Below are 26,228 nucleotides of genomic sequence, written 5' to 3' on the forward strand. Positions count from 1 at the left end.
AACACTTAATTCCTATCTTATTCTGCCTACAAAGAGTTTTGTATGGTGATGCTATCTACTAGGCATGGTACTCGAGAAGGACAGCATTAAAATTAAATGGTCATGTCCAACTGATGTCTACTATTAGGTTGAACACACTGGTCAACATGCTTTAACATTGCATATATCGCTCAAGTAAAAATGTAAAAGCATTTTTATTACTGCAAAAGGAAGTGCTAAAATTTGAATAACAAAAATGAAATGATTAACCAAATCGATATTTCTTTTTAATGTGTTTTGTTATGTCCCACAAATCCCATTACAAATCAAATACCCATCAATAGTAATCTACCATTTATGTAGATCTCATTAATGACGAGCCAACAATTGTAAAGTTGAGAAAAACGCATAACTTGTGCTGCATGAAAAATACAAATTTTGCCTGCAAATGATGACTGCTTAAAGTGGTTCAGGATGCATCGAGTTTACCAATTGATGTGGTTTTCAACAACTACAAAATATGCACCTTGATGGTGTTAATATAGCCTTTTTGAAGGTAGCACTCTGTAAACTCTGAGGTAAGTTGCTGTACATTCTTTTTATTCCTTGAACTTTTCCATAATTGAAAATATCCTTTCATTCATCTCTGATAGCTTCATGTTAAAATCTGACAAGATTGTAGAATTGCAGAGCAAGTTGTCTGCACCTAACAACCTTTGTTATAATGGTACGACTACTCTGAAATCCATTTTTCTATTTAGGAGTCGTCTTCTACTGCACTGTTTATCACTTACATACTCGTATCAAATTAATTACTTTATTACTAAATGTCTCCTTGCGATTTTCAAATAGATAAACCCGTCGAGCCTCTCGCTACGCATCAGGTCGTAGTTAGATATATCATATGCACTGTATGTGGAACCAAACTTACATAACTTTACAATTATTACAGTACATTTAGTTTAGGAATCCTTAACGTATTTCACTGACATAATTATTGCTCATTGAAGCACACGAATCCATTTTGACTTTTGTTAAGACGAATGCTTATTTACTGTAGTTATGACATGTTCCTTTATAGTTTTTGGTCAAATAATGTGTTTAATGAGTTGATTTATGATGAAAAATATGTGCAATTTATTCTTTTTCTACATCACAACAAAAAATATACGTTTAATAAGCCCGTTAATTTGTTGATAGCTATCTGAGTTTACATTTGACGATAGAGCGAAAACCTTTGTTAGATTTGCGTAGGGTTGGAAAAACTACTTTTCGAATTTGAATCAACCAGCTTTGTTTGTTTAAACCGGTGTGTGAGCTTTAAACCGTTTTTTATGGTTTATTGCACTTTGGTCGCAAAAAGACTACATCGATTGGTATACTCATGTATATATGAGTGGAGGCTATTACGTTCTATATTATACCCCATGATTATATATATATATGTACCGTATATGTTTTATTTAACTGCACATAAACATTGAATACCAAAATAATAATGAAGGGAAAATACAAAATTATATCATCAAAATTATTATCTTTGAGACAAAATGCTATTATGACTTGCAACCCTTTCCTTCGGTTGTTCGCACAAAATACTGCTATACTCGACATGCCAGCCTGGATACTAAGTTGACTAAATACTAAATCCTTCAATTTGAGGCCTATATTTGCATTTAAGGAGCAACGAATGGTCTTCCATAACTATTGCATACCATTACCACCAAAATTTGAGAAAAAGTGAAACAACCATAAAATCTTTGTTTTTTTCAGCCTGGTTTAAACTGGATTTAAATCAAACCAACCCTCGTTTTGCTGTTAGCAGTACATGTTAGATATTACTTTTGTGGATTTTTTGCATTGGTAAAGCTATAACTAAGTTTGAATGACTATGTAAGCCAAATTCTGAACATTTCGTCTTTTTTAATGGTTGGAGAAAACAATCTGCACAGGTATGGTCACATCGCATACATTTTTATTTCCACATTTCAAGTGATATAGTATAATTGTACAACTATCACTAAATCATATACAGTTAAACTTGGATAACTCAAACTTCATGGGACCGAGCGAAAGTGTTTGAGTTATCAGAGCGTTCCAGTTATCAGAGCACTGTCACAAGTGCATGTATTTATCAGTAGATACATATACAAACTATATACAAACATATACAAACTACATGTATACATAAATCCAAAGTATAGGTTGTTTGTTGCAAGTTAAAGGGCATTTGATGTAAAGTTTTAAAGTATTTATCAGAAAGTATAGATATTTTTCTATCTCTTGAGATTTGTGTGTTGTTTCAGGTGATGTAACTGCCAGAACGTTTTGAAATTGGCAAAACCTATTCGTGGTTAAAAGCTTATAAAAAAAGACATTTTTTTCTTCTGAGTGTTTTACTCGAGATCAATTTTGCCAATTTTAATCTTAAAACGTCCTGGCAGTCACATCACCTAAAACTGCAAACAAATCTCAGCTGATAGACAAATATCTATACTTTCTGATAATTTTTAAAACTTGACATGAGTAAACATTTACGACCAATGCAAAAAAGCATGCTTTACATCTGATCTGTTGTTTCATTTAAAAAACTTATCGTGTGTAGTCTGTGAGAAAGTATTTTGTTGACAAAGATCAACAGTGTAACTAAGTGTAGAGATAGATTTTAAACAGTTATTATAGTCCTTGCACTCTCTCGTATCTATAAAATGTCTGAGGACATCTAAAGCTTTGTTTGCATCAGCCATGGTATGTGTATCAGGTTCAACAATCTCAGCCTCATCCTCTCTATCGGAATCATCTAGAGCACCACAAGATGTCACGAACTGCACAATTTCTGCATCACTCAAATGCTCAGCAACAGTAACGTCTGCATCAACCGCTAAAAGCTCATCACAAAACTTGAATTCCAGGGAAAGTAACACTGTTTTTAAAACATTTGTTAGGCACCATCAACAGTCATAAATTTAGCCCTTCATTGGGTCGGGTTCATAATAATGTAACAGCCTAGACTATTTCAAGATTACCTACTTGCTGTCACAGTTGATGTAGGGTCTATGGTGTGTAGTAGCAGATTTAGATTTCTCACAGTGTCACCTTCTTCATTATCATCAGCAATTGAAGTCACATCTGTTTGATCAAGGTTGGTATGACAAATCCCGCGGTGAAAACAGTTGGCAATCGTTTTTTTCGTGACACGGTTTCATGCTCTGTGCACCCAGCGTATTGCCTGGAAAACATTAATAGACGCATCTGGCTTCTTTCCATGAGTGTCAATGTAATCAATAGTGAACTGCAAAACTTGCTGATGATAGTAAGATTTAAAATTTCGAATGATTTCTTGGTTCATAGGTTGCAGCACGCTTGTGGAATTGGGTGGTGTAAATAGAAGCCTGATTGACATAAGCCTATTCATAGTTGGGTGTGCTGGACAGTTGTCAATGATGAGAAGCACTTTTCCTTTTTTTCTGGTCATCCGCCGAGCAAAATCTCTTACCCATGTTTGAAAGATGTCACTCACCATCCAAGCCTTCTTATTGTGGTAATACTGATATGGATGGTTAGTAACATTTTTAAAACAGCGGGGTTTTATGAACTTTCCTATTACAATAGGAACTTCCTTCTCGGTGCCCAACGTATTAGTGCAAAGTGCCACAGTCAGTCTTTCTTTTGACAACTTCACTACACTTCTCCCTTTTAAAGTGCAACGTTTTGTTGACCATGAGCTAGTAAAACAACCCGGTTTTGTCTATATTGAATATGTCATCATAAGCGAACGTTTGAAGTAATGGAGTTAGCACCTCTTCCTTCCATTTTTCCACCGCTCCAACATTAACTGCAGGTGTCTCTCCAACAACTATCTGACTGCCAATAGAATGCCTTTTCTTCCACTTGTCGATCCAACTGCGAGAAACAGTATTATCCTTCCCTTAATCCAGTAGAAACTTGTTAGCCTTTTCTAACAAAATTGGCCCATCGATAGGTACGCCTTCATTACGCACTTGTCTAAACCAAGTCAATAATACACCATCCAAATCATCGTGCGACGTTGAATGATCTCTTAGCCTTGATTAACTTTGTTCACATAACGATCTTATTCTTTCTTTTTGTTCAATCCATGTTGGCACTGTACTTTTTGGAAGATTTTCTCTATTTGATAATGCTGATAGCTTTTCTCCGGCTTCGATTGCCTTGATTACTTCAAGTTTGTCTGAAGGTTTCCACGCTTTTCCTTGCTTGCGTGAGGCCATCGCAAAGTGGATGTCTGTTGTAGCAGACGCCAGGCCATGAACCTATTTGTGACATTTTATCTTCATGTATCCGCATATACTCACTGTTACAATATTTATTTTGCATGCTGTGTCTATCTTTATTAAATTTTTATTGCTAATACTTTTTAATGTTTATAGCTTGGCCGTAACTAAGCGAACGTTTTAGCGACCCTATTAATCATTTTTATAAGGTTTCTTATTCGGTTCCATTATACGGAGGAAAATATATGTACACTATACGCATATAGGAAGCGCTCTTGTTAGGAGATCAGAGTAGTCGCAGCTCCGCGACTAATGAAAACTCCTTCGGAATAAATTGAACGAAAACCATTTTTGTACTTTCGGCAAAAAACTGTTCGAGTTAATGATGTTAAGTACAAGTTATCTAAAGCAATTTATCATTGCGTTGGAACGGACCAAACAAATCCGTTCGAGTTAACCATGTGTTCGAGCTATCCGAAGGCGAGTTATCCGAGTTTCACTGTAGTTGAAAGCCTGATAGACTATGAATATGAATGAATGAATGAATATGAAAACTTTAGTTTTTCATCAATGGCAGTTGCATATACATTCTAGTGGAAAAAAGTAAGTGTAGGTTGCTACACATCGGAACCTTGCTTCATATTAATCGCTAAGAAATTCTTTATCTATTAATATACCATTTATGGTGGATTCTAGCAAGGCTGAAACAGTAAATCGTTACTAGTAGCAATTGTCTCCTAAAATGTGAGGTGGTCTCATTTCAGACAGCACTGTATATCATTGCAATAAAACTGTTTAATTTTTGAGATGAAATATGCAACAATTGATCAATGTATTAATAAGTAGAGTTGGTCAAGTTGGATTTTTTACAATAGCTAATGCTACAGCCTATTTCGACCTTCCATTTTTTGTAAAAAAGCAATTTATAGATCGTATATCCCATAAAGATAACATACACAAACAGATTAGAGGAACTATATAGCTACACTCAGAAGGTCATGGAAAAAATACAACAAGGATACAGACTCTTTTTTGTTACTTGTGCAGCTCATTTCTTAGTTTACTTTGAGCTAAAAAGAGACTAGATCAATGTCAACTAGCCAATCATATAATAGCCTGACTAATAAAAGCTAGATGTATGGTTAGTTGATATTGTTGTAGTTGACACAACAATATCAACATTGTCACACATCGGTTAGTTGATATTGACATAGATATTTTTTGTAGTTCAAGCGTTTATATTTGGCCATAGCCTACTCTCCTTGCGTTATTGTTGAAAACTTGCTTTGTAAACCTTTTTGCTTTCCAGATCAATCCATCATTCTACCTTTTTAGGGCATTGTGCATTTCATTGAAATTGAAATTTTAGCTTGTTCTACTAGAAGCATTAGGTTCAACATTGACAATACAAATGAGCCATATGTGATTTATTTATATTGCCATGTGTATGTGCTAATTATAAATAATATATAAAAAATTAAGTACAAATAGAAATAACTTAACCAAAAATCAGTACTAAATTTGTTTAAAAGTTTCAATGCTAGGAAGGTGTTTAGAGCATTTATGGGATAAGATTAAAAGTGGCATGACTTAGATCACACAATCTTGATAACGGGCCCTCTGAGCTGATAACCTCTGTTACCTGTAATCTCTGATAATCTGATGATTTTATAGAAAATCTGATATTTGTTAGCCCACTTTTGTTAGATTTATACTTTTCTTATATTGCCACAAATGCTCAGCTTGAATGGCTCATTTGCTATGCAGGAAAAAGTTAATTTTTGTATTTGTGTCAGATATGCAAACAGGTAATACCTAGTCTTGACAAGTAACTTTATAATAGATAAAGTAACTCATAGACCACATAAACATAAATCTGCTCTGTGGTTCGTAGGAAAAATGCTGTAATATAAAGCAATAACATGAGCTAGTTTAGGATTGATGTTATTTTCAAATCTGGCCAAGGAGTCGAGTGCTACAAATAAAATAATTAAATTTAATAATTTTAATTTAATAGTCTAATTTGACTATCAAGGTGCTTTTGTTAGCTGTAGCAATACAGAGGTTCATATTATATGAGACAAACTTTTTTTCCTAGTTAGTATAACATAGAAAAAAAAAGAAGTCACTCAGGAAGAACTGGTTTGTGCTAAACAAGGCATCTACAAGTCATTTACAAAAGTTTCTGCATCAGTTTTATCAAGGATTTATTGACTATACAAACCAATAGGCATGTCTTCAATAATTAGCAGAATTGGTTGAAATGCGGCAGGTTGGAAAACCAATATGATCGTAATAAGGATGCACTCAGCCAAACGAGTGGTAGCTGATGCAAATCTTATGCCATACTAATATTTTATGAACAGGCTGAGATTCGCTATGCTGAATTACTTAGTAACTGTCAAAAGTAGTTTTGATGTTAGCTAGTTAGTTTTGCTTTATTTATTCATATAGTGTGCTCGATTTCTACAAACATTTCTTGTGAGCAAAAGTCCTGACAGCTGTATGTGTTAACACAAACCATGCCCATCACGTTTTGGTGAATAGGCAACATCATATTTTATGTGAATGCTTAGATAATTTCAAATTTATTTTCTTATTTCTTTCCTGTAGAACTAACGAAGAGTGCCCAATGTGTTAATAATCTTTTAAAAAAGTCACAAATTCGCTGATCAATATGGCTGATGAAAAGGGTGACAGTTTTATGGCTGGATTCATGTTTGGTGAGTTGGTAAAGTTTCCTCTACAATATTATTTTGCATTATTTATTCCGACCATGATTTTGAGCAAGGCTTTTGAATTTTCAAGATCAACATCGTGTGTTGATAAAAGAACATTAATTGTGAACTTCTATTCAAGGCATATATATATATATATATATATATATATACCGTAAAACCTTTATTTGAATGCCATGGCGCTCTATTGCTAAACCCTTCCCTTAGAGTGGCGTTTTATTAAAAGTGACGTTCAAATAAAGGTTTGTGTTGAATTTTTCAAACACTTCATCATAATATTGGAAAGATACATTTAACCCTTTCACGGGCGAATTGAATGTCGCCTATATTTTACACTCTCCTTTCGGCAGAGCGACATTAACCCTTTTGGACGCAAGGAATTTGCTAACTTACCTTCAACTTGTCGTAGATCTTTAAATATGCAAGAGAAGCTGATGCATGTCTCTACCTGTGGATATCTATTACTTGCAATTAACCTACGATGATCTGATAGCCTTTGTTACAATTTGTTGGAGCTTTCAAGTTTTTTGTTATATTTTAAATTTGATGGCTTATTTTCATTTTATAATTGTATTTAACAAGGTTGCATAAAAGCCCATTATATTCATTGATATGTTAGCTACAGTTTGCAGCCAAAACTGTTTTTTTATGTGCAATAGAAAAAGAGTTAAGAACATAAATTTGTTGTAAGCCAGATTTAGATTACCGCAATGATGCTATCAAATAATAATTTATGTTATACATGTAAATCTGCAAATTTATAAGTTTCGTAATAATAATAATCTATCAGCATATTAGCCTCCAAACAATTTTTCAGCAAAGCAAAACTTTTACGCGATGCACTTGGGAATATACACATCTCATCCAAGTAAAGAGAAACCGTGACTAATCAAAATAGGTAACCTTAAAATTTCAGCCTTAAAAGATTTTTTTTACATGCCTTAAAGTGTCAAGATCGCGTTAAAAAAAGGAACTAATACTAGCCTGATACAGTTACTAATTATTTCTATGTTGTTGCATTCAAAATTCTAACAAAAAAACCGTAAAGGCTTGGAGCCGGACAACATACTTCGATTTGAACAGAAACAACGAACGAATTTATTGTTATTGATTTATTGATGTAATCAAGTCATTATTAGTACGATTTTGTGGACACCTTTCTGCTGATCACTTGCTCTTATGGGTTTGTAAAAAATTGAGAATGTCAAATAGTGGCGGTCAAATAAAAGCGGCGATCAAATAGAAGCAGCTCTCAATTAAAGGGTGGTGCTCTATTTTTCAACCCTTCTCCCATTGTGGTGCTCAAATAGAGGTGAGGTTCAAATAAAGGTGGCGTTTAATTACAGGTTTGACGGTATATATACATACACCCATTTAAAACAATTTTTTACATATGATGTCACAAAATATAATAATTAAAAAGGAAGGGTTAACAATATGGTGTCATAAACACAAGCAAATATTTATACAATCAAATTTTTCAAAAGTTTTATTAAGTGCTGGAGTTTCTATCATCACATTATAAAACCTAAAGTGTTGTACTTGTTGTCAAGATAACTGCCTCATTATCAAAATTTTAGGCAATATCGACCAAAGTGGCTGTCTTGAAGACGATGGTGTACTTGATGAGGAGTTCAAGAAGCACCTTGGAGAATTTTCGATTCGCCTTCAAAATGAGCTCGGAGTTAAGGATCTCTTAGAAGATGAAAGCCAGGCAGCAGAACCAGCAGATAGTCAAGATTCTGGTTACATGACACAAGACAGCAATGCTGTGAGTGTACTGAATATAAAGTATTTGTTGGAATTTGGGGTTGTCTACTTTCATTTAGGTTGTAGCTGATGTGTTTTCTCTATTGCTAAGTAGATGAGCCTGTGCCTGTTTTAAGCATGCTATAACTAATGCTTTCATAGAAACATGCAATACTTGTAGGTAGCGTGCAGCCTTTTCAATATCACTTGAAAAGCATAAATGTGCATTTCAATGACTGAAAGTATAGACATTGTTGGGTATGTTTTATAAATATTTCATTTACTGGCCAGGTTCTTTCTAGTAGATTGACCTTTCATTCATGCCAACAGCCTAACATACTCTACTTTCTATAAACTTGCTGTTAATTTTAGATGTTACCGTTGAGAATCAATCCTGTCTAGTATGAAATTCAGTATTTACAGAATTTAATGTGTGCGCAGCAGATTTATGATAAAACTGGAGATAAATTCTGTCTCCATATATTAAGATTCTTTTGCAAAAAAGAACTCAGAGTGAACTCTTGCTAGCCGTGCAGCCTTGTGCAAATAGATCTTTAAAAACTCCTCTATCGCTGATGACGTAACTTTGCAAAAGAATCTTCATTGTCGCGCAAATTTCTGGAAACCACATTTTGAATAGAATATTTTAAGAGAAAATGCGTCAGGTGTAATGCAAGCTGTAATGCAAGTGTTTTTGCTAATACAGCTCAGCAAGTGTTGACCCTTCTTCGACCTTTAGGTTGACTACTCAGATATCAATGAGCTTATAGAGGATGAAGAAGGAGTAGAAGCGTGGCCAAATGCAGCCTCTCAAGCTATGGCTCCGCCTCCTGTTCCGGACCATGACACCTTTTCTTTGCCTCACTCTATGGATCAGAGCAAGCGTTTGGTTACACCATTGGCCGACATGCTCCCGCCAGAGTTTAAAGGGAAAGACGTGCGAGAATACTTTCCTGATTTTCGAGTGGGAGAGGTGAGGTTCCTTTATTTAATCCTTGTCTGTCTGTTTGTCTGTCTGACCGGCAAATTTACTTGGCCATAGATTTTTAAACTACTCCTCTCCTATGAACATTTATATAATCAGTTTCATTGGCAAATAGAGATTGTGTTTGCTCTATGCGTTTGCTCTATGTGTTTGCTCTATATCCATTACATTTTTTGCTCAGCTTTTTCTGTATTTGATTAAATGCTGTAATTTGCGGTAAAAACTACCTTTTATTATAAGCTGCATCATCTCCTGACCGGCTCTTACTATAGTAAAGATTGTACTAGCTTATCAGGTGAGTTACTCAAATTAATCGGGTAATTATTTTATTACTTGTGCCAGGCATTCATGGTTCATTCATTATTATTATTATTATCATTAAGTGTTCATTCATTATTACCATGCCGGGCGGTCATCTAGTTTGACTATAAAACTGATCTTTGTCTGGGTGTACATAATTTTCACTTTCCTATTATCCTCATTACTAACTAGTGGTACCTCTCTAGCTATTGGTTATTAAATGTCACAAAATATTTTATGCTGATTTCTTGCGACTTATCTAGGTTTCATGCCATCAAATTAGTCCAATCTTTTTACTGCACCCACTTAGAAGGTTTCAAGAAGTTGAGAATTGTTACTCTGATAAGTTTCTGCAGTCTAATCAGGGTATTTCTTTTGTTTTGTTCTACTGCTAGCACATCAATATAAACCATTTCGTACTTACGCAGACGTTCCGCTCTCCAGTCATACCTCGACATACAAGCTTAATGCATTTTTGGACTGAGCCTGTATGTCATTGTTCTTGTATCTCAATGCAATATTTCTTATATAAAATAACCAAATACAACTTAATTCATACTCATACTACAAAAAAGCTACCTAAAACATTATATTACGATAGAAAATATGTTTTTAATTACATGTTTTTAATTGACGTAATTGAATATCTTGGCTCACAAAGTAACAAATACCTATTAGTGGTTGTGATCTGCAATAAAGCTTAACATAACTATGTCTGGTACTGTATGTAGTCCTTACCTTTGAGGCAGACAGAGGCTAACCGTGGTGTGAGATATACTTGACAGCAACGCGTTCGGTACACTAAACTTCTGTGACGCTCTGTAACATAACACAAACTTTGAATTTACCTAAAATGAATTTAGCTTACTAAATTCACATTTAAAGCAAAGTATTAATCTTTTCTAAACCTAAATTTAATTTTGTATTTGTCTTCGTTTTTTATCATGCAATACAGTTTTGGCTTGGTGCTTTTTGCCTTGTTTTCACTTATAGCCTTTGGCTGACCATTTCAAAACTTCTTCCAAACTGATTTCACAAGAAAGACTGATCGATGTTGTTCTCAAAAATGGCCTCTCACATACTTGGTCATTTAGTGTCCATTAAGCAACGGCTCGTATCTCAAAGGATTAAGGACCTGCTTGTATGCTCGTATCTCAAAGGTTTTTTGTATCTCAAGGCAGACACTCGCTTGAAATTTTGCTCGTATCTTGATTTTGTTGTACGTTGAGGCACTCGTATGTCGAAGTATGACTGTATTATTGTCATGGAGACATTAACAGTTGACAATAAGATATTTTCCTTAATTATTAAATGTCACAAGTTTTTTCACATTAAATTTCTATTTTTTTTTTCAGGTATTATGTCACCAACAAAGGGAGATGTCTTTGTATAATAAAACAAACCATTCTTTGATTTTTTGCATTTCATTTTATGAAACGCTTCATCGGAAAATCTCTTAAATGAAGCTCAGTTTCCTGATAACCACACGTAGCAATAGACCTTAGTTTTAATGGTTTTTAAATAAGTTTTTTTAATCAGTTTTTAATAGTTTCACTGATGATTAACTTAGTCTTGAACACTGACTCAAAGCTAATTTGTGAATACATTTACCAATAATATTATCAACAATGATAGTCAAGCTAGAAAAGCATTTTTGAAGCTATGCTCTGCTACAGTGATGACAAAGTACAATTTTTTCTGTACAGTCAAGTGTGTTCATGAACATTTGACTGTACAAAGAGAATTGTACATATGCCCTGATGCACCATTCTTGTGCATTCTGAATTTCTGGTCCACCATTCTAGTACATCAGCACCACAAGGTTTTCAAACAGCAACACAAAGCTCTTTGTTGGATCTCCTAAGCACTCCAATGTTCGTATAATGATCACTAGTCAACTCATTTGGGAGTTACCATCTCTGAATATTAGCAAATTTTGATACATGTAGCTGCTATTAAATGCAACTACGATTGGGAGTTGCCACTTCTGTATATTTTCATTTACTGTCTATCATCCTTGGCTATTAGTTTATTTTGGTTCTGTAACCCTAAACAGATACACTCATGCTGTCAACAGCAGTGTGTCATCTTTTAAGGCTCCGAAACCACAGCGTTCATTTAATAATTTTTGATATTTTACACATTTTTACCAATTCACTGTATGCAACCATTATAGTTATATTGCTATTGTCCTACACTAGGACGGGTAATACAGCTAGTATGTTTTAAATGCTTATGTTAGTTTCACTTTTAGTTGACTATTTCTTGTGGTCCAATTGGTTTCCGATCATTCAGGATCATAAATTTGGACTTGACATCTATTATGTGGCTGTGAAATTATATGATTTTTGTTACTTTAAAAAGGTTTTCATTAAAGGTCCCAGGTTTTTGTAAATCAAATGCTTTCCATTATGGTAATAATCAGTGCATAACTATCCTTCGTTTTTTCGTGACGTCATTTTATTGCTGCCAGCCATCTTTATAGACAATTTTATTGTTAAAAACACGAACCTTTTGCAATGAACTTCTGAAAACGATGCGTTTGATTGCAAATTTTTTATTATAGTATCAAAACAACACTAAAAAGTACTAGTAAATAAAAGAAAAACGATCGTTTTCTACAAATATGGCGGCTTTTTCGTGAACGAGCGCATGTGCAAACGACTTGATGACGTAAAAAAATGATGGATTGTAACCGAAGCTTCTCTTTTCCATTTTATAGGTTTTAAGGTTCTCAAGGCTCTTCCCCCCACAGTATCCAATTTCCCTATATAAAAGGAAGAAGAAGACGGAGGAGGGCGATAAACCTAGCAAACCTTCCTTTCAGGAAGTTGAGTTCAACAGGGGAGGGACGCCTCCTGCTGAACTCATCATGAAGGATGACCAGGTACGTACTGTTGTCTCCCCTTCAACAATAATGACTATCTTAGAGTATTTGTGGACTTACTAGTTATCTGACAGTGATGTGATGTCTTACTGGCTGTCTGACAGTATGTCTGGTCTTATTGGCTGGTTACTGCCGCTGCGAGGTCTGACAGTGATGTTTGGCCTTATTGGCTGTCTGAAAATATTGTCCATGTGACAGGATTGCTCGCTTTGAATTCGTGTATAATTTTTTTACTGTCACTGGAAGTGCCATGATAACTATAATAAACATTTATAATATTTCATATTTAAAGGTCTACACTATAAAATTACCAATTTTCTATAACAAGTTACAAATTATTCGATACGCGATACTCCGGTATGCCATTCTTATAACAAAGAATTTCCGGTATCTCATTGTATGAGTGCGGTGGTTCAATTGATAATAGTTAAGTATGATGCTGTTATTTAGGATCAAAGCCTGCGGATGACAAAGTATACTCATCATAGACTATTTGTAGCAGATCGGCACTATTTTAGTTGAACATTTTTAAAGACAGCTTGAAATATTCTACCTTTAATAACATAGAACTCGCACTGTAATTGTTCTCATCATGATTTAGAGCAAACACTTTCATTCTCTCAGTGCTGATGGCGATAAGTTTAAAGATGACTTTATCTTAGCCACAGACTCAATGGATCTGTTCTATTTTAGATCACCTTCTTGGAGCCTCTGAAAGAGAAGAAAAAGTCCTCTCGCTTGAAGAGCTCATTGGCCAAAGACTCCAGTTCAGGCAAAGAGGGTGGTTCAGTCTCGTGGAGATATGGTCCAGCTCAGTACTGGTGTGTTTGTTGTCTCCTTCTATGTAGGAAGTCCTGCGGAGGATTCTCTTCAGTTGTCTATATCCTTGCATTGAAATACAGCAGTGGGGCAATTCTATATATAGACTGTTATGATATTCTTAGATTTTAGATGATGGGAAAGTAACTTAAGCATTTACAGTAAATGGCTTTATCTAAATCACGTTCTCAACACGCACAGTTCTTGTGTTTACTCGTGAGTTGTGTACCCCGTGTAGGTATGACCTTTACGGAGTTGACCCCAATGCTACTACCTATGACTACGGGCTCAAAAAAAAGGCAGACAAGGATAAGGTATGTATTCAAGTTTTCAGAACTTATCTTTTCTCTCAGATATATACAGGGATGGATTGGTCTCGTGTATTCAGTTATGTTTGTATTTGTAAGTTTTTCATTTATCAGTAAAATCTAGCTTTGGATCCCTAAGTATTAGTTTCCTCAAGCAATTTCTGGTCAGTAACACAACGCCAATTGCCTATTGCACATCCACAAGGTTTCAATGCGTCATCATAATTGATATCATTTTCAATATCTAAACCCTCATGCTTCATAGATAAGGTTAAATACTTTGTTACATCAATATTAATTTACACTTTGTGTTACAATCTTCGGAGTTGTCACACTCATGCAGAACTGCTCAAAGTTTTCCCACTTAAAATTCTATTTTTGTAGTTACCACATGAGACAAATATTTTTAGGTTGTCATGTGAGAAACAGATATCTTAGATATTGGACTGAAAGCGTGGGTACAAAGTGCATTGTTTGCATGGCCAAGGTTTTGGCAACATGTTGTCAAGCCTAAATGAACATGTGGTCTGCATCGGTAGAGAAATTAATTTGTGATTGGCTAAAAAAGTTGCTTCTCCACTCACATAATCTTGACTCTATTATATGTAGTTTTGGTGCTTTGCTAATTCTATGTAAGATTTACTTATAAATCACAAAGGACTTTTTACTAGCGACATAGATGATAGACGATAGCGGATAGACAAAGATATTCTCACTTTTAACAAATATATGAAGGTTCACAGTAGAAGTTGTAAATATTTATTTTGAATTTCAATAGAATCAACTTTAGTAGGTCGATTCTATTGTAACCCAAAGTTTTATTTAGATTGATTCATTTTACGAACCTAAATTACTTTTGTATTCAGCTGGTTTTCACTGTTCACAAGAAGTATTTTTCTCAAGCAAAAACAACAATCCAACTAGTTGCGCAAATCGTGTTTTTATCACAAACTATTGTTGATCTATATTAGATAAGTAACATGACAATGATACTTTAAATTTCCAGCAAATACAACTTAACAAAACCAAGATCCATTTTCATTGGTCAATGTGTATTTGTAAATAAAATCTATTGATTAGTAGCGTCGGTGTGTAACCACAGTCCACAGCATATATCTATGCCATATGTTGGCTATGGTCTTTTTCATCAGTGTGAAGACAAGCTTTCAAAGAGAACTAACTACTTTTTTGTATTACCGTGTATTGCTAATCTTACTAGTTCCTGTAGTCTCTGTTTTTTGGCTGTTTAGGTCAGCATCTTAGGTCAGCATCATCTGTTTAGGTCGTCGCACTGTGTCATAATTTAAACGTACTCGGCAACGATTTTTTGCTCATTAATATGCTTGAGCGAGCGATTAACAACCATCGTGACTTGATGCCAGTCTATGCGGTGTGGTGGACCATTTGATAATGATATAATATGATGATGGGCAGCTAATCAGATATGTTTCTCTTGTTAGCTATTTTATTTTACTATGAAATCAATTCCCCTTTCAATACGCTTTTTTTGTTTCGCTATTGCCTTTCTCCTTTGCGTACATATTTGATATGTTGTGATTTCAAGGCTACAGAATATGACAGCTTGCACTCATGCAGTGCAACAAGAAGTTACCCAACCATGTTTTTACCAGATTAGCTCTTCCTTGTAGAGTAATCTTGGCAGCGATGGAGAAGGTTCTCCCAAAGAGGTCCCTGTAGCTCCCATCGTTACGTGCCCTGATGATGCATACCTTATGGTCTGCCAGAAAAATTGGGAGGACGATATCATCTGGTCAGGGGAAGAGAGCAGGGCAGATGTGTCTGAAGGTATCTTTATTCTTATCATTCTTTCTCTCTTTATTGTATCTTTATTCTTCCTCTCTTTATTGTATCTTTATTCTTCCTCTCTTTATAGTATCTTTATTCTTCCTCTCTTTATTGTATCTTTATTCTTCCTCTCTTTATTGTATCTTTATTCTTCCTCTCTTTATTGTATCTTTATTCTTCCTCTCTTTATAGTATCTTTATTCTTCCTCTCTTTATTGTATCTTTATTCTTCCTCTCTTTATTGTATCTTTATTCTTCCTCTCTTTATTGTATCTTTATTCTTCCTCTCTTTATTGTATCTTTATTCTTCCTCTCTTTATTGTATCTTTATTCTTCCTCTCTTTATAGTATCTTTATTCTTCCTCTCTTTATAGTATCTTTATTCTTCCTCTCTTTATTGTATCTTTATTCTTCCTCTCTTTATAGTATCTTTATTCTTCCTCTCTTTATTGCATCTTTATTCTTCCTCTCTTTATTGTATCTTTATTCTTCCTCTCTTTATAGTATCTTTATTCTTCCTCTCTTTATTTTTTACTTTTATTTCTCTCTTTTATTTTTATTACTTACTTTCATCTTGTTATAGGTGGTATTGGAGAAATTATGTTATGCATAATTAATCCGAATCCACGCGCAACATCAGTGTTGAAATTGCTTTGTCATATTATTCTATTTTGAATATGTTTAGTTTGTGCACTTTTGCTTAGCTTGTGGGAACTAATTTAATTATTAATGGTTCAGGTACAGTGAAGGTGTTAAGATATTGTAAGCAATACTAATATCTACCAATCAAAGTTACTTCTTTATTCTATAAGTCAAACAATGAAATACACAATTAACAAAATTCTAAAACAATAATATTAATGACAAAACAATTAGAAGAGCTAATAAAAATTACATCTGTACTCGAACGGTCGTCCATGCTTGTTGATCAATCCTGTACAACTGTGAGTTTTGACAGTCAAATGAGAGTCGTGAGAGGCCATAGGTAGAGAGTGTCGGCAGTTGAGATAGTGGCATAGAAGAGGCTCAACTGATGAAGGAGAATGAGGCTCCAGAGGGGGGAGGGGAGGCTTCTCAGAAGGAAGAGGGCACAGCATCCAAGAAGGTCCTCAGGGGAGAGAGCGAGAGAGAGAGAGGAGAGAGAGAGAGAGAGAGCGAGAGAGAGAGAGAGAGAGAGAGAGAGAGAGAGAGAGGGAGAGAGAGAAGGAGGGATGGAGAGGGAGGGAGAGGGAGGGAGGGGGAGGGAGGGAGAGAGAGAGCGAGCGAGAGAGAGAGTGAGCGAGCGAGCGAGAGCTGGATATTAAGATGCTGAGTCATTGGATCGGTTCTCTTTTATAGATGTCTGGCATGTGGGATGGCTAGCCTGTGGGAGTAGGTTGAGTGTTAAGGTTCAATGCTTTATATCAGGCGTTTTAAGATATCTTGTTTGCGTAAGTCGTCAGCTGGTGTTCGTGATGTTGACATTTAGGGTGGAGCTCGTGACTTACTCCTGGTATCTAGGTCATTTTTGACAGGAGTGGCAGATCTGTATGTGACTCATTTGACTCGTCTCTAATGTTTCTCTGGTGGCTTTTTGATGATGGTGGTTGGTAGGCTTAATTGCTTCAACTTCCCTTTGGCATGTTCTCCATCTGGTGTCGACACACTTTCTATGATTGATTCCTCCAATTTTGAAGTTTCTAATCTGCTTCTGACATTTTCTCATTATTGGATCTTTTGATGTCTTTGGGCTTCTTGCTGCTTGTACGTGTTATTTGCTTATCCTGTGGTCTGGCTACATTCCCTGTTGGTATCTTGTTTTCCTGGTATCTCCATACAACAATCTTTCTTATTTGGAAGTTCACATTCTAATTTTTTTAATATTTGACACCAGTACCTTGCTTTATAAGCAAGGTACTGGTGTAAAATATTTAGAAAATTAGAAATATTGTTTTGCTGAGCGGTTTTCCTTGCTTTACAAGCAAGGAAAACCGCTCAGCAAAACAACATTTTAGTTGTGTAGTTAGTGTACGGCTTGTCACCATGGCAACTGGATGTTGGCAGGTATTTGTTTTGTTTCTCTTTGTACCCACCTTTCCGCCATATATTTTCTGTCTAGTTCTCAGATGTCTGGGCTGTTCTTATTTTACTGAGAATTCTTTACCAAATTTCTTTAAAGATATTGTTGGATCAATGGAACTTGCTCACTCTCTAGCAGAGTAAGTTTTAGATTCCTGTACATGTATATATACAATGCATAATATGTTTGCTTTAGCCCAGAAGACAAAAGGTGCAATGTCGGGATGGTTGCCAACTGCCCAGAACAGAACGGTGGAGAGCTGGTCTAAGTTTACAGACACACCGAATGTCTTTGAGCCGTCTGCTAAAAGGTTTCAAAGTTTCTTCCCAATTGAGGTTGGTTTATTAATATTGTTAAAATTTCTGTTTGTCTGTCTCATTCTTTCTGCACTAGACTGAGATAGTTTTGCTCATGAGGAACAGACAGCTGACTCATGTGTTTCTGCCGCTCCATTTTGTTACAAGGTTCCTATTCAGGTGATTGAATAATTCATTAGGTTTTTGCTATTTGGTTTGGCCCATCTTATCGTGACTTTTATGTTTGTGCAGAACACAGAACTAGTGTACGCAGCCTGGGAAAAAGAGATTATTTGGGACCCGGAAAATATGGATGAGATACCGGAACCCCGAGGCCTCACTCTTGACCTCAACGATGACAACATCGTCTATGAAATACCTGAAGACAAGGTAACATGTTTAATAGTATGAAAGAAATAATATGAATTTTATCTTGCACTCTGTACTGTCACAATGCGTGGAATATACTGTATCATATAATTAGCTTTGCACCTCTAGTGCAGAGCCTTGAAAACTTCAATCTTTAACATATGACACTAGCTACTATATATTAATATATGTTGAATCTGTAGGAACCAGTAGAAGCGGAAAAGGAGATCAACCAGCAACCCAACACGAAGAAGGAACCGAGGAAATCTCAACTAGCTCTTCAGAAGATTGGAATAGTCAAAGGTGTCATGAGTTATTTTTACCATTGACAAGCAAAAACGTGTGCTATGGCGTGCTAGCTACCTTTATTGATGAGTAAAGGGACTGAGATAGTTTTGCTCATGTGATATGACGTTATCATTCAACTAATTTGGGCTGTGAGTGATTCATGTTGATTTTAGTCCTATGATACTCTACTTGGTAGGTTGATTGAGAAAGAAGGGAGAATTTAGCTTACAGACACGTGCTAGCTTTATGGCATCTCTCGGTTATTGTTACTGATGAGTTGATGAAATGGTTGCATGCAAGTTTGCATTGCACAATAGATGAAAATCCTTTTCATTTTGACTGATACCTTACTGTAACATGTTTATACCTTACTGTAACATGTTTATACCTTACTGTAACATGTTAATACCTTATTGTAACATGTTTATACCTTGCCGTAACATGTTTATACCTTACTGTAACATGTTTACACCTTACTGTAACACGTTTACATCTTACTGTAACATGTTTATACCTTATTGTAACATGTTTACACCTTACTGTAACATGTTTATACCTTACTGTAACATGTTTACACCTTACTGTAACACGTTTACATCTTACTGTAACATGTTTATACCTTATTGTAACATGTTTATACCTTATTGTAACATGTTTACACCTTACTGTAACATGTTTATACCTTACTGTAACATGTTTACACCTTACTGTAACATGTTTACATCTTACTGTAACATGTTTATACCTTATTGTAACATGTTTATACCTTATTGTAACATGTTTATACCTTATTGTAACATGTTTATCCCTTACTGTAACATGTTTATACCTTACTGTAACATGTTTATACATTTCTGTAACATGTTTATATTTTACTGTAACATCTTCATATCTTATTGTAACATGTTCATATCTTATTGTAACATGTTTATTTATGCCTACTGTAACATGATTAGGCAAATTGATGTGATGAAAACCTATTTGGCCAATACTGTATGCTTTTATGACAGACTTTGATTACATGTAACCTGTTGTCGTTTTGGTTCATGACAAGAGTATGCTGTTGGTCAGATGTTGTGTAGACATTTGGTAATGCTTCCATATTGTTTGTAATGTCTTCATATTGTTTATAATGTCTCCTTGTTGTTGGCAGAGAAGGAAGAAGAGGATGATGATGACAAGAATTCTAACCAGAGAAAAGATCCTTTTAACATCAGCAATGATGAGTACTACAATCCCAAGATAGCAACAGACAATGCCTTGAGGACCAATGTCGGAGGTTCGCTGATTTTTTTCTTTCAAAGATGAACTTGCACAGTTTTAGTAGATTTTATCAGAGAGTATTATTCTATTATTTGTGATTGTCATTGATGTTTGAGGTGATCTGACTGTCAGGACGTTAATTTTTAAAACTTTAAAATCGACAAAACTTTGTGTTTTAAACACTCAAAAGAAAAATATGTGTGAAATGGTGTCATTGTTGCAATAATTGATATGGACTATTGCGTTCAAGTTACAGCATGTTTATTTTATCAGTCTCTCTGCAATTATAGACGTCGTAATTGCACATTTGCTTGATTGGGGCATTTTAACCGTGATCCAAGTTTTGTTGATTTTAATCTTGAAACATCCTGGCAGTCAGATCACCTCAAACGTCTAAAACAATTGCAAATGATAGAAAAAAACTGATATTTTCTGATAAAATCTACTAAAAACCTTGTGCAAGTTCATCTTTAAGCATCTGATTGCATGAGAGACATCTCATTTGATATTACTGCCTTTCTTTAGAATAAATATGTCAGGCTAACACAGAGCAAAATAACTGTATTGATGCATTTTCTTGCTTGACAGGCAATCTTATCCAGCACTCAACACCTGCTGTCGATCTCAAGCAGCCGTTCTTCCCTACCTTTCTTGGCATCACCAAGTTGAGGCAATTCCACAGACCTCCTTTGAAGAAATATTCATACGGTGCGATGTACGAGGGAGGACCCATTCCTGTCAACTCTCTGCTCAAGACAATTAAGAGAAAAGGTCAGTTATGAAAACTGATAATGTTTTGGCACAATTAATAGAAACTTTGAGAATTCGATATTAGGTATATATGGTTGTCATAGCAACCGAACACATAGTACATTTTGCATCCTATGCAAATTGTTGCTTCAAAGGAGTCATGCAATGTTTAGTAGCACTCAACACGCGGGTCACGTTTGTTTAATATTTATGTGATGCCTGCCTGACTCATTGAATTCATGTTCATGTAAGAGGTCATCACGAAGCCTACATCGATTACCTGACAGGCGATTACCTCCTAAATCTTTACTATAATAAGAACTGTGTCTGTTTGTCCTTCCGAAAACCCGAATGGAGGTTAAAAGAAAAGATCGCTGTGTACAGGAATCAAACTCATCACATTCAGCTTGGTAGACCATCGCTCTTACACCTGTGTCAATCAGCCACCTTCTGTCAATCAGCCACCTTCTGTCAATCAGCCACCTGTCAATCAGCCGCCTTCTGGCAATTTACAACAATGCGCAGATAGTTATTCCCTATTCTTTACGATAAACGTAGCGAACAGAAATAATATAGATGAAGTTTAAAAAGAGACTTAATCGCTAGCTTCCCGCAGCACACCCGACGGTCTCTCACTGCGCGCTAGACTGCCAGGGTTACAGGTTAGGATAAGATGTAAAATAAAAAATATTTAATATATTAATAGTTTAAATAAAAAGTTGAATTGGTGATTAAAAGACTGAATTGTTTTTAATAAAATATCTTTTATTTGCTTTTTGTCAAATATAAATTTTTTATTAGGATATTTACGGGTACTGGTATACTTAGAACTTAACAAAAATAAGAGGTAAATAGCTTGTGTTGTTTGTTAGCTAAGCTGAGAGATCAGGAACGACAGGCAATGGGAGGAGGGGAGATATTTTTCATGAGGACCCCTGCTGACCTGAGTGCCTGTGATGGGGAACTGATACTAGCTGAATACTCTGAGGAATTTCCTCCAGTTATGATGCAGTCTGGTATGGCCACCAAGATTAAAAACTACTATAAAAGGGTGAGTAGCTTTATAGGTAACGCTCTAATGTGGGCAGCTCTATTAATAGAACATAACGTGTCGAACTTGCCGGTAAAACATTAGTCTGAGTAAAAATTTAGCATAGTTAATTCTGTAGTGAGAGTATCTCTATAGATAGTTTATGTGCTATTGTGGTGGACGCCGAACCATGACTTTCTTATTCTTATAAATACTCCTATATATCTTGCATGTTGTTTTTGCTTTTTTGTAAAGTATATTGTATCGTTAACAAGTAGTTCGTTTATACTGTATCGCTATTGTATTATTATAACTTTGTCAACGCCTTAGCGCCTCCATTTATTTTTATTGTTAGTCACTTTTTCTTATTCTCGGTTCCATTATCCGGAATGGGTAATGTACATGTATATAGAGGGAGCGCGCTCGATATGAGAGCAGAGCAGTAGCCGCAAGCTCCTCGACTAATGGATTTTGCTTCATAAATAAAATGAATGAAAAGCCATCTTTATTCTCTTTTTTTATGCGACCTTCTTGATCGTGCCTAAGTAAAGGCCGGCAAATTCCTTTACACTATTATATTAACTCTGTAGAAGAAACTTCTGTTCTTCTGTTAATCAGCTGTGATATGTTTGAGTATGGATACAAGCTTTCCTGTCTATACTCACACTCTTTGCTGTAGCCAAGTGATGAAGACAAGATGTATTAAACTCCCGGTTCATTAAAACTGAAACTTATGACTTACATAGACTTATGTGTGGCTTTATTTAGTTTTGTTAATAGAACATTTCTTCACAATGGGTTGCTTTGTGAATAGCTCTATGAATTGAAATTTGTTGTTCATTTGTTGTGTGTTGTTACACCAGAAACCTGGTGGAGACAACAATCCTGCCACATTCAAATACGGCGAGCTGGCTTATGCCCATCACTCACCCTTTCTTGGCAACCTCAACCCAGGCCAGACTGTTCAAGCGTTTGAGAACAACATGTTCAGGGCTCCCATCTACCAGGTATACTACTAGTAGCAACATGTTCAGGGCTTCTATCTACTGTAAATTGGTGTTTCCATGTCAACTACTGTTACCATGTAAACTAGTGTTACCATAAAATACCTTTTCGTTGGCATAAAATGAAATGAATATATAATTTTTCAGTTTATCATCATTACTTATTTCTAGCATCTCATGCCAGAAACTGACTTTCTTGTGATACGCACGAGACAAAACTACTATATTCGGAAGGTGACGGATATATTCTGTGTGGGGCAGTTGTGTCCCCTCAGCGAGGTTCCTGGTCCAAACTCTAAGAGGGCTAACGTATTCATCAGGGACTTTCTACAAGCGTTCATTTACAGGTGTGATTTATTTCAAAGGAAATTTTCATACATTCAATTTTTACTTTGGGACAAGTATGACCATTAAACACTAGCATTACTAGTATTTATTTGAATGTTTTCAAGTTATTTTTGTAAATGCTTACCATCGATGCTGGGTCCATAAGGTAGCTATGTCTTGTAGAGGAAATCAGTTAACCATCGATTCTGCAAAACTAATCGCAGGTATCTTCATTACTAATCATTTGACAAGTATAAATCGTATACATAGTTGGTAGCTCTATTGATATTAAGAATGTTATACATCATTGTTAGCGAGATAGCTCTATTGTTGACAAGTGATTACTTGTTCATATATTATTTATGTCACTCGTCACTGGTTGTCATTTAAACAATGATCAGGCTATGAATGCTTACAACAGGTGTCTCCTAATATGAACTTGCTGCCAAGTATGCACATATCCATACATATATTTATTTTTGGTTTCATCTGTCATTAAGCTCATTGTGTATGTCTATCCCAGGCTGTTTTGGGCAAGCAATGACGTTCCAAGGAGAATCAAGATGGAGGACATAAAGAGAGCTTTTCAGAGCCACTCAGAGTCTAGCATCAGAAAGCGATTGAAGCTATGTGCGGACTTCAAGAGAACTGGCATGGATAGGTGAGTGAGCAGGTGACTTGGGAGAGTGTAAATGAGAACTGGTCATGTCTGGTTGTGTATTTTGCCATCTAATTATTTTTTTTTTAAATATGCCCTCGAATTCAAGTATGGTTATTGAATGGGTAGCCCGACACTGACCTCTGTCTCGACCTCTCACAGGTATTTCATACAACTCGTACGATAACTGTTGCTGCGCAAGGTCTCTTTTTCTCTATCTTTATGCGTCTTTTCTATGTCATGCTAATTTTCACCATAGTTAAAACGCAACCTCGAGGGGAGCATCAATCTGGTTGGTAATATGATTTGATTCTATTTTATTGGTGCTTTCAGTCGGGTAACCTTGTCAGGGTCTCCAACACCTACCAGGTTCAGGTAAAATTTTTGCTATTTGGATGTTTTACGTGTTAAAGCTTGCATTGCTATCCGACAGTTCGTAATGCATCATTCTCGAGACTGAGTTGATTTCTTTTATCATGAATAATGAATTTGCAGCAATTGGTGGGTGGTGAAGCCCGACTTCCGCCTCCCAAGTCATGAGGAGATTAGGGCTATGGTTTCACCTGAACAGTGCTGTCAGTATTACAGCCTTGTATCAGCGGAGCAGCGGTTAAAGGTAGCTTTATTGGATTAAATCTCACTCTATGTAGGGAATACTCTGCGTCTATCTATAGAGAGACTCTTGGCCATGCCTTTATGAAGACGCTGACATATTGTACTTCGTCGAGCATACTGACCTAGGAGTGGTTTTAGGAAAGCGCTTTGAGCTATGCAACATATCATGACATGATACATCATGTCCGATGATGACCAATAGTGACCAATAGTGACCAATAGGGACCAATAGTGACCAATAGGGACCAATAGGGACCAGTTGTACAAGTTCAGTGTTGTTAGCAACAAACTCAGCACTTACAAACTATTGAGGGCATACTTGAATGTTTGTCAAGAGTACCAAGTATCCATTAAAGCTATTTCTCCTGGTGTATGTATGGTGTATGGTTTGACATTACAGGATGCGGGCTACGGAGAAAAGTCCTTATTTGCTCCCGAACAGGATGAGGATGATGAGGCTAAGATAGAAGATGAGGTTAGTATAAGTACTAGCGTTTCCTTTAACAAGCTGTCGTGTTATCAGTGCTGTCATAGATGACAGCAGCAGCGTGACTCAGACAAGCTAAATGTGAGCTAAGGCTGCTGTGAACTATAGGCTGATTGTGATTCCAGCCTCATGTAAGTTGAGAGGATGCCTAGACTACCGGCACGTTTAAAGTAAGGGTGCATTCAACCGAAACCATATGAAAAAAGAGTACATGTGAGATGAAAGTACATGTTAGAGGAGAGTACATATGAGATGAGAGTACATGTTAGATGAGAGTACATATGAGATGAAAGTACATATGAGATGAGAGTACATATGTGATGAAAGTACATATGAGATGAGAGTACATGTTAGATGAGAGTACATATGAGATGAGAGTACATATGAGATGAGAGTACATATGAGATGAGAGTACATATGAGATGAGAGTACATATGAGATGAGAGTACATATGAGATGAGAGTACATATGAGAAGAGAGTACATATGAGATGAGAGTACATATGAGATGAGAGTACATATGAGATGAGAGTACATATGAGATGAGAGTACATATGAGATGAGAGTACATATGAGATGAGAGTACATATGAGATGAGAGTACATATGAGATGAGAGTACATATGAGATGAGAGTACATATGAGATGAGAGTACATATGAGATGAGAGTACATATGAGATGAGAGTACATATGAGATGAGAGTACATATGAGATGAGAGTACATATGAGATGAGAGCACACATCAAATGAGGATGCATATCAGATGGGATAAAATTAGCTTGAGGCAAATGCAAGTGGAGAGCAAAGGTGAGATGAGAGCACAGGTGAGCTGATTGTCTGAAATGAAGTTTTGGCTTTTTGTGCAAACTTTTTATTTTTTAGTAAGGTATTTTTAAAGGTACTAACTAGTATGTTAGTTGTTAGTCAAATGAATGATATCTTTAGGAAACGGTTGGGAAACATTAAACAGAATAACGGGAAAAATTTATCCAAACAAAAAATTAGCAAATAACCATAGGTGCAGTCGAGTTAGTTTTTGCTATGTAGGTCAAGACAGCCTCTATAGAACATATGTACAGTCGAGTTAGTTTTTGCTATGTAGGTCAAGACAGCACCATGGAACACAACACGAGCTTATATTCAGGCTGTCAGAGGGAAATGCCTGCTCTCATTGACAGGTGACACAGATCCTACCGGTTGTGGCGAGGGCTTTGCTTATGTTAGAGTTCCCAATAAGCCAATTATTAACAAGGTAGGTA

General features: G+C 35.8%; 1 protein-coding gene across 1 annotated transcript in view; it reads left to right on the top strand.

The window, feature by feature from the left end:
- The first annotated feature begins 6,881 nt into the window (after positions 1-6,881).
- Positions 6,882-26,228, top strand: part of LOC137407243 (transcription initiation factor TFIID subunit 1-like) — a 42,318-nt gene continuing 22,971 nt past the window's right edge. The window contains exons 1-19 of the mRNA XM_068093848.1: positions 6,882-6,955; positions 8,551-8,741; positions 9,459-9,692; positions 12,727-12,891; positions 13,585-13,712; positions 13,949-14,024; positions 15,668-15,824; positions 18,079-18,218; positions 18,432-18,569; positions 18,752-18,851; positions 19,990-20,115; positions 20,688-20,870; positions 21,722-21,900; positions 22,743-22,886; positions 23,055-23,230; positions 23,734-23,871; positions 24,364-24,484; positions 24,884-24,958; positions 26,072-26,221. Coding sequence (XP_067949949.1) covers positions 6,910-6,955; positions 8,551-8,741; positions 9,459-9,692; positions 12,727-12,891; positions 13,585-13,712; positions 13,949-14,024; positions 15,668-15,824; positions 18,079-18,218; positions 18,432-18,569; positions 18,752-18,851; positions 19,990-20,115; positions 20,688-20,870; positions 21,722-21,900; positions 22,743-22,886; positions 23,055-23,230; positions 23,734-23,871; positions 24,364-24,484; positions 24,884-24,958; positions 26,072-26,221 — 2,667 coding nt within the window. The 5' untranslated portion in view covers positions 6,882-6,909. The remainder of the gene's footprint in view (positions 6,956-8,550; positions 8,742-9,458; positions 9,693-12,726; positions 12,892-13,584; positions 13,713-13,948; positions 14,025-15,667; positions 15,825-18,078; positions 18,219-18,431; positions 18,570-18,751; positions 18,852-19,989; positions 20,116-20,687; positions 20,871-21,721; positions 21,901-22,742; positions 22,887-23,054; positions 23,231-23,733; positions 23,872-24,363; positions 24,485-24,883; positions 24,959-26,071; positions 26,222-26,228) is intronic.

The sequence above is a fragment of the Watersipora subatra genome, chromosome 10 (genome assembly GCF_963576615.1).
Source record: "Watersipora subatra chromosome 10, tzWatSuba1.1, whole genome shotgun sequence".
Lineage (NCBI taxonomy): Eukaryota > Metazoa > Bryozoa > Gymnolaemata > Cheilostomatida > Watersiporidae > Watersipora > Watersipora subatra.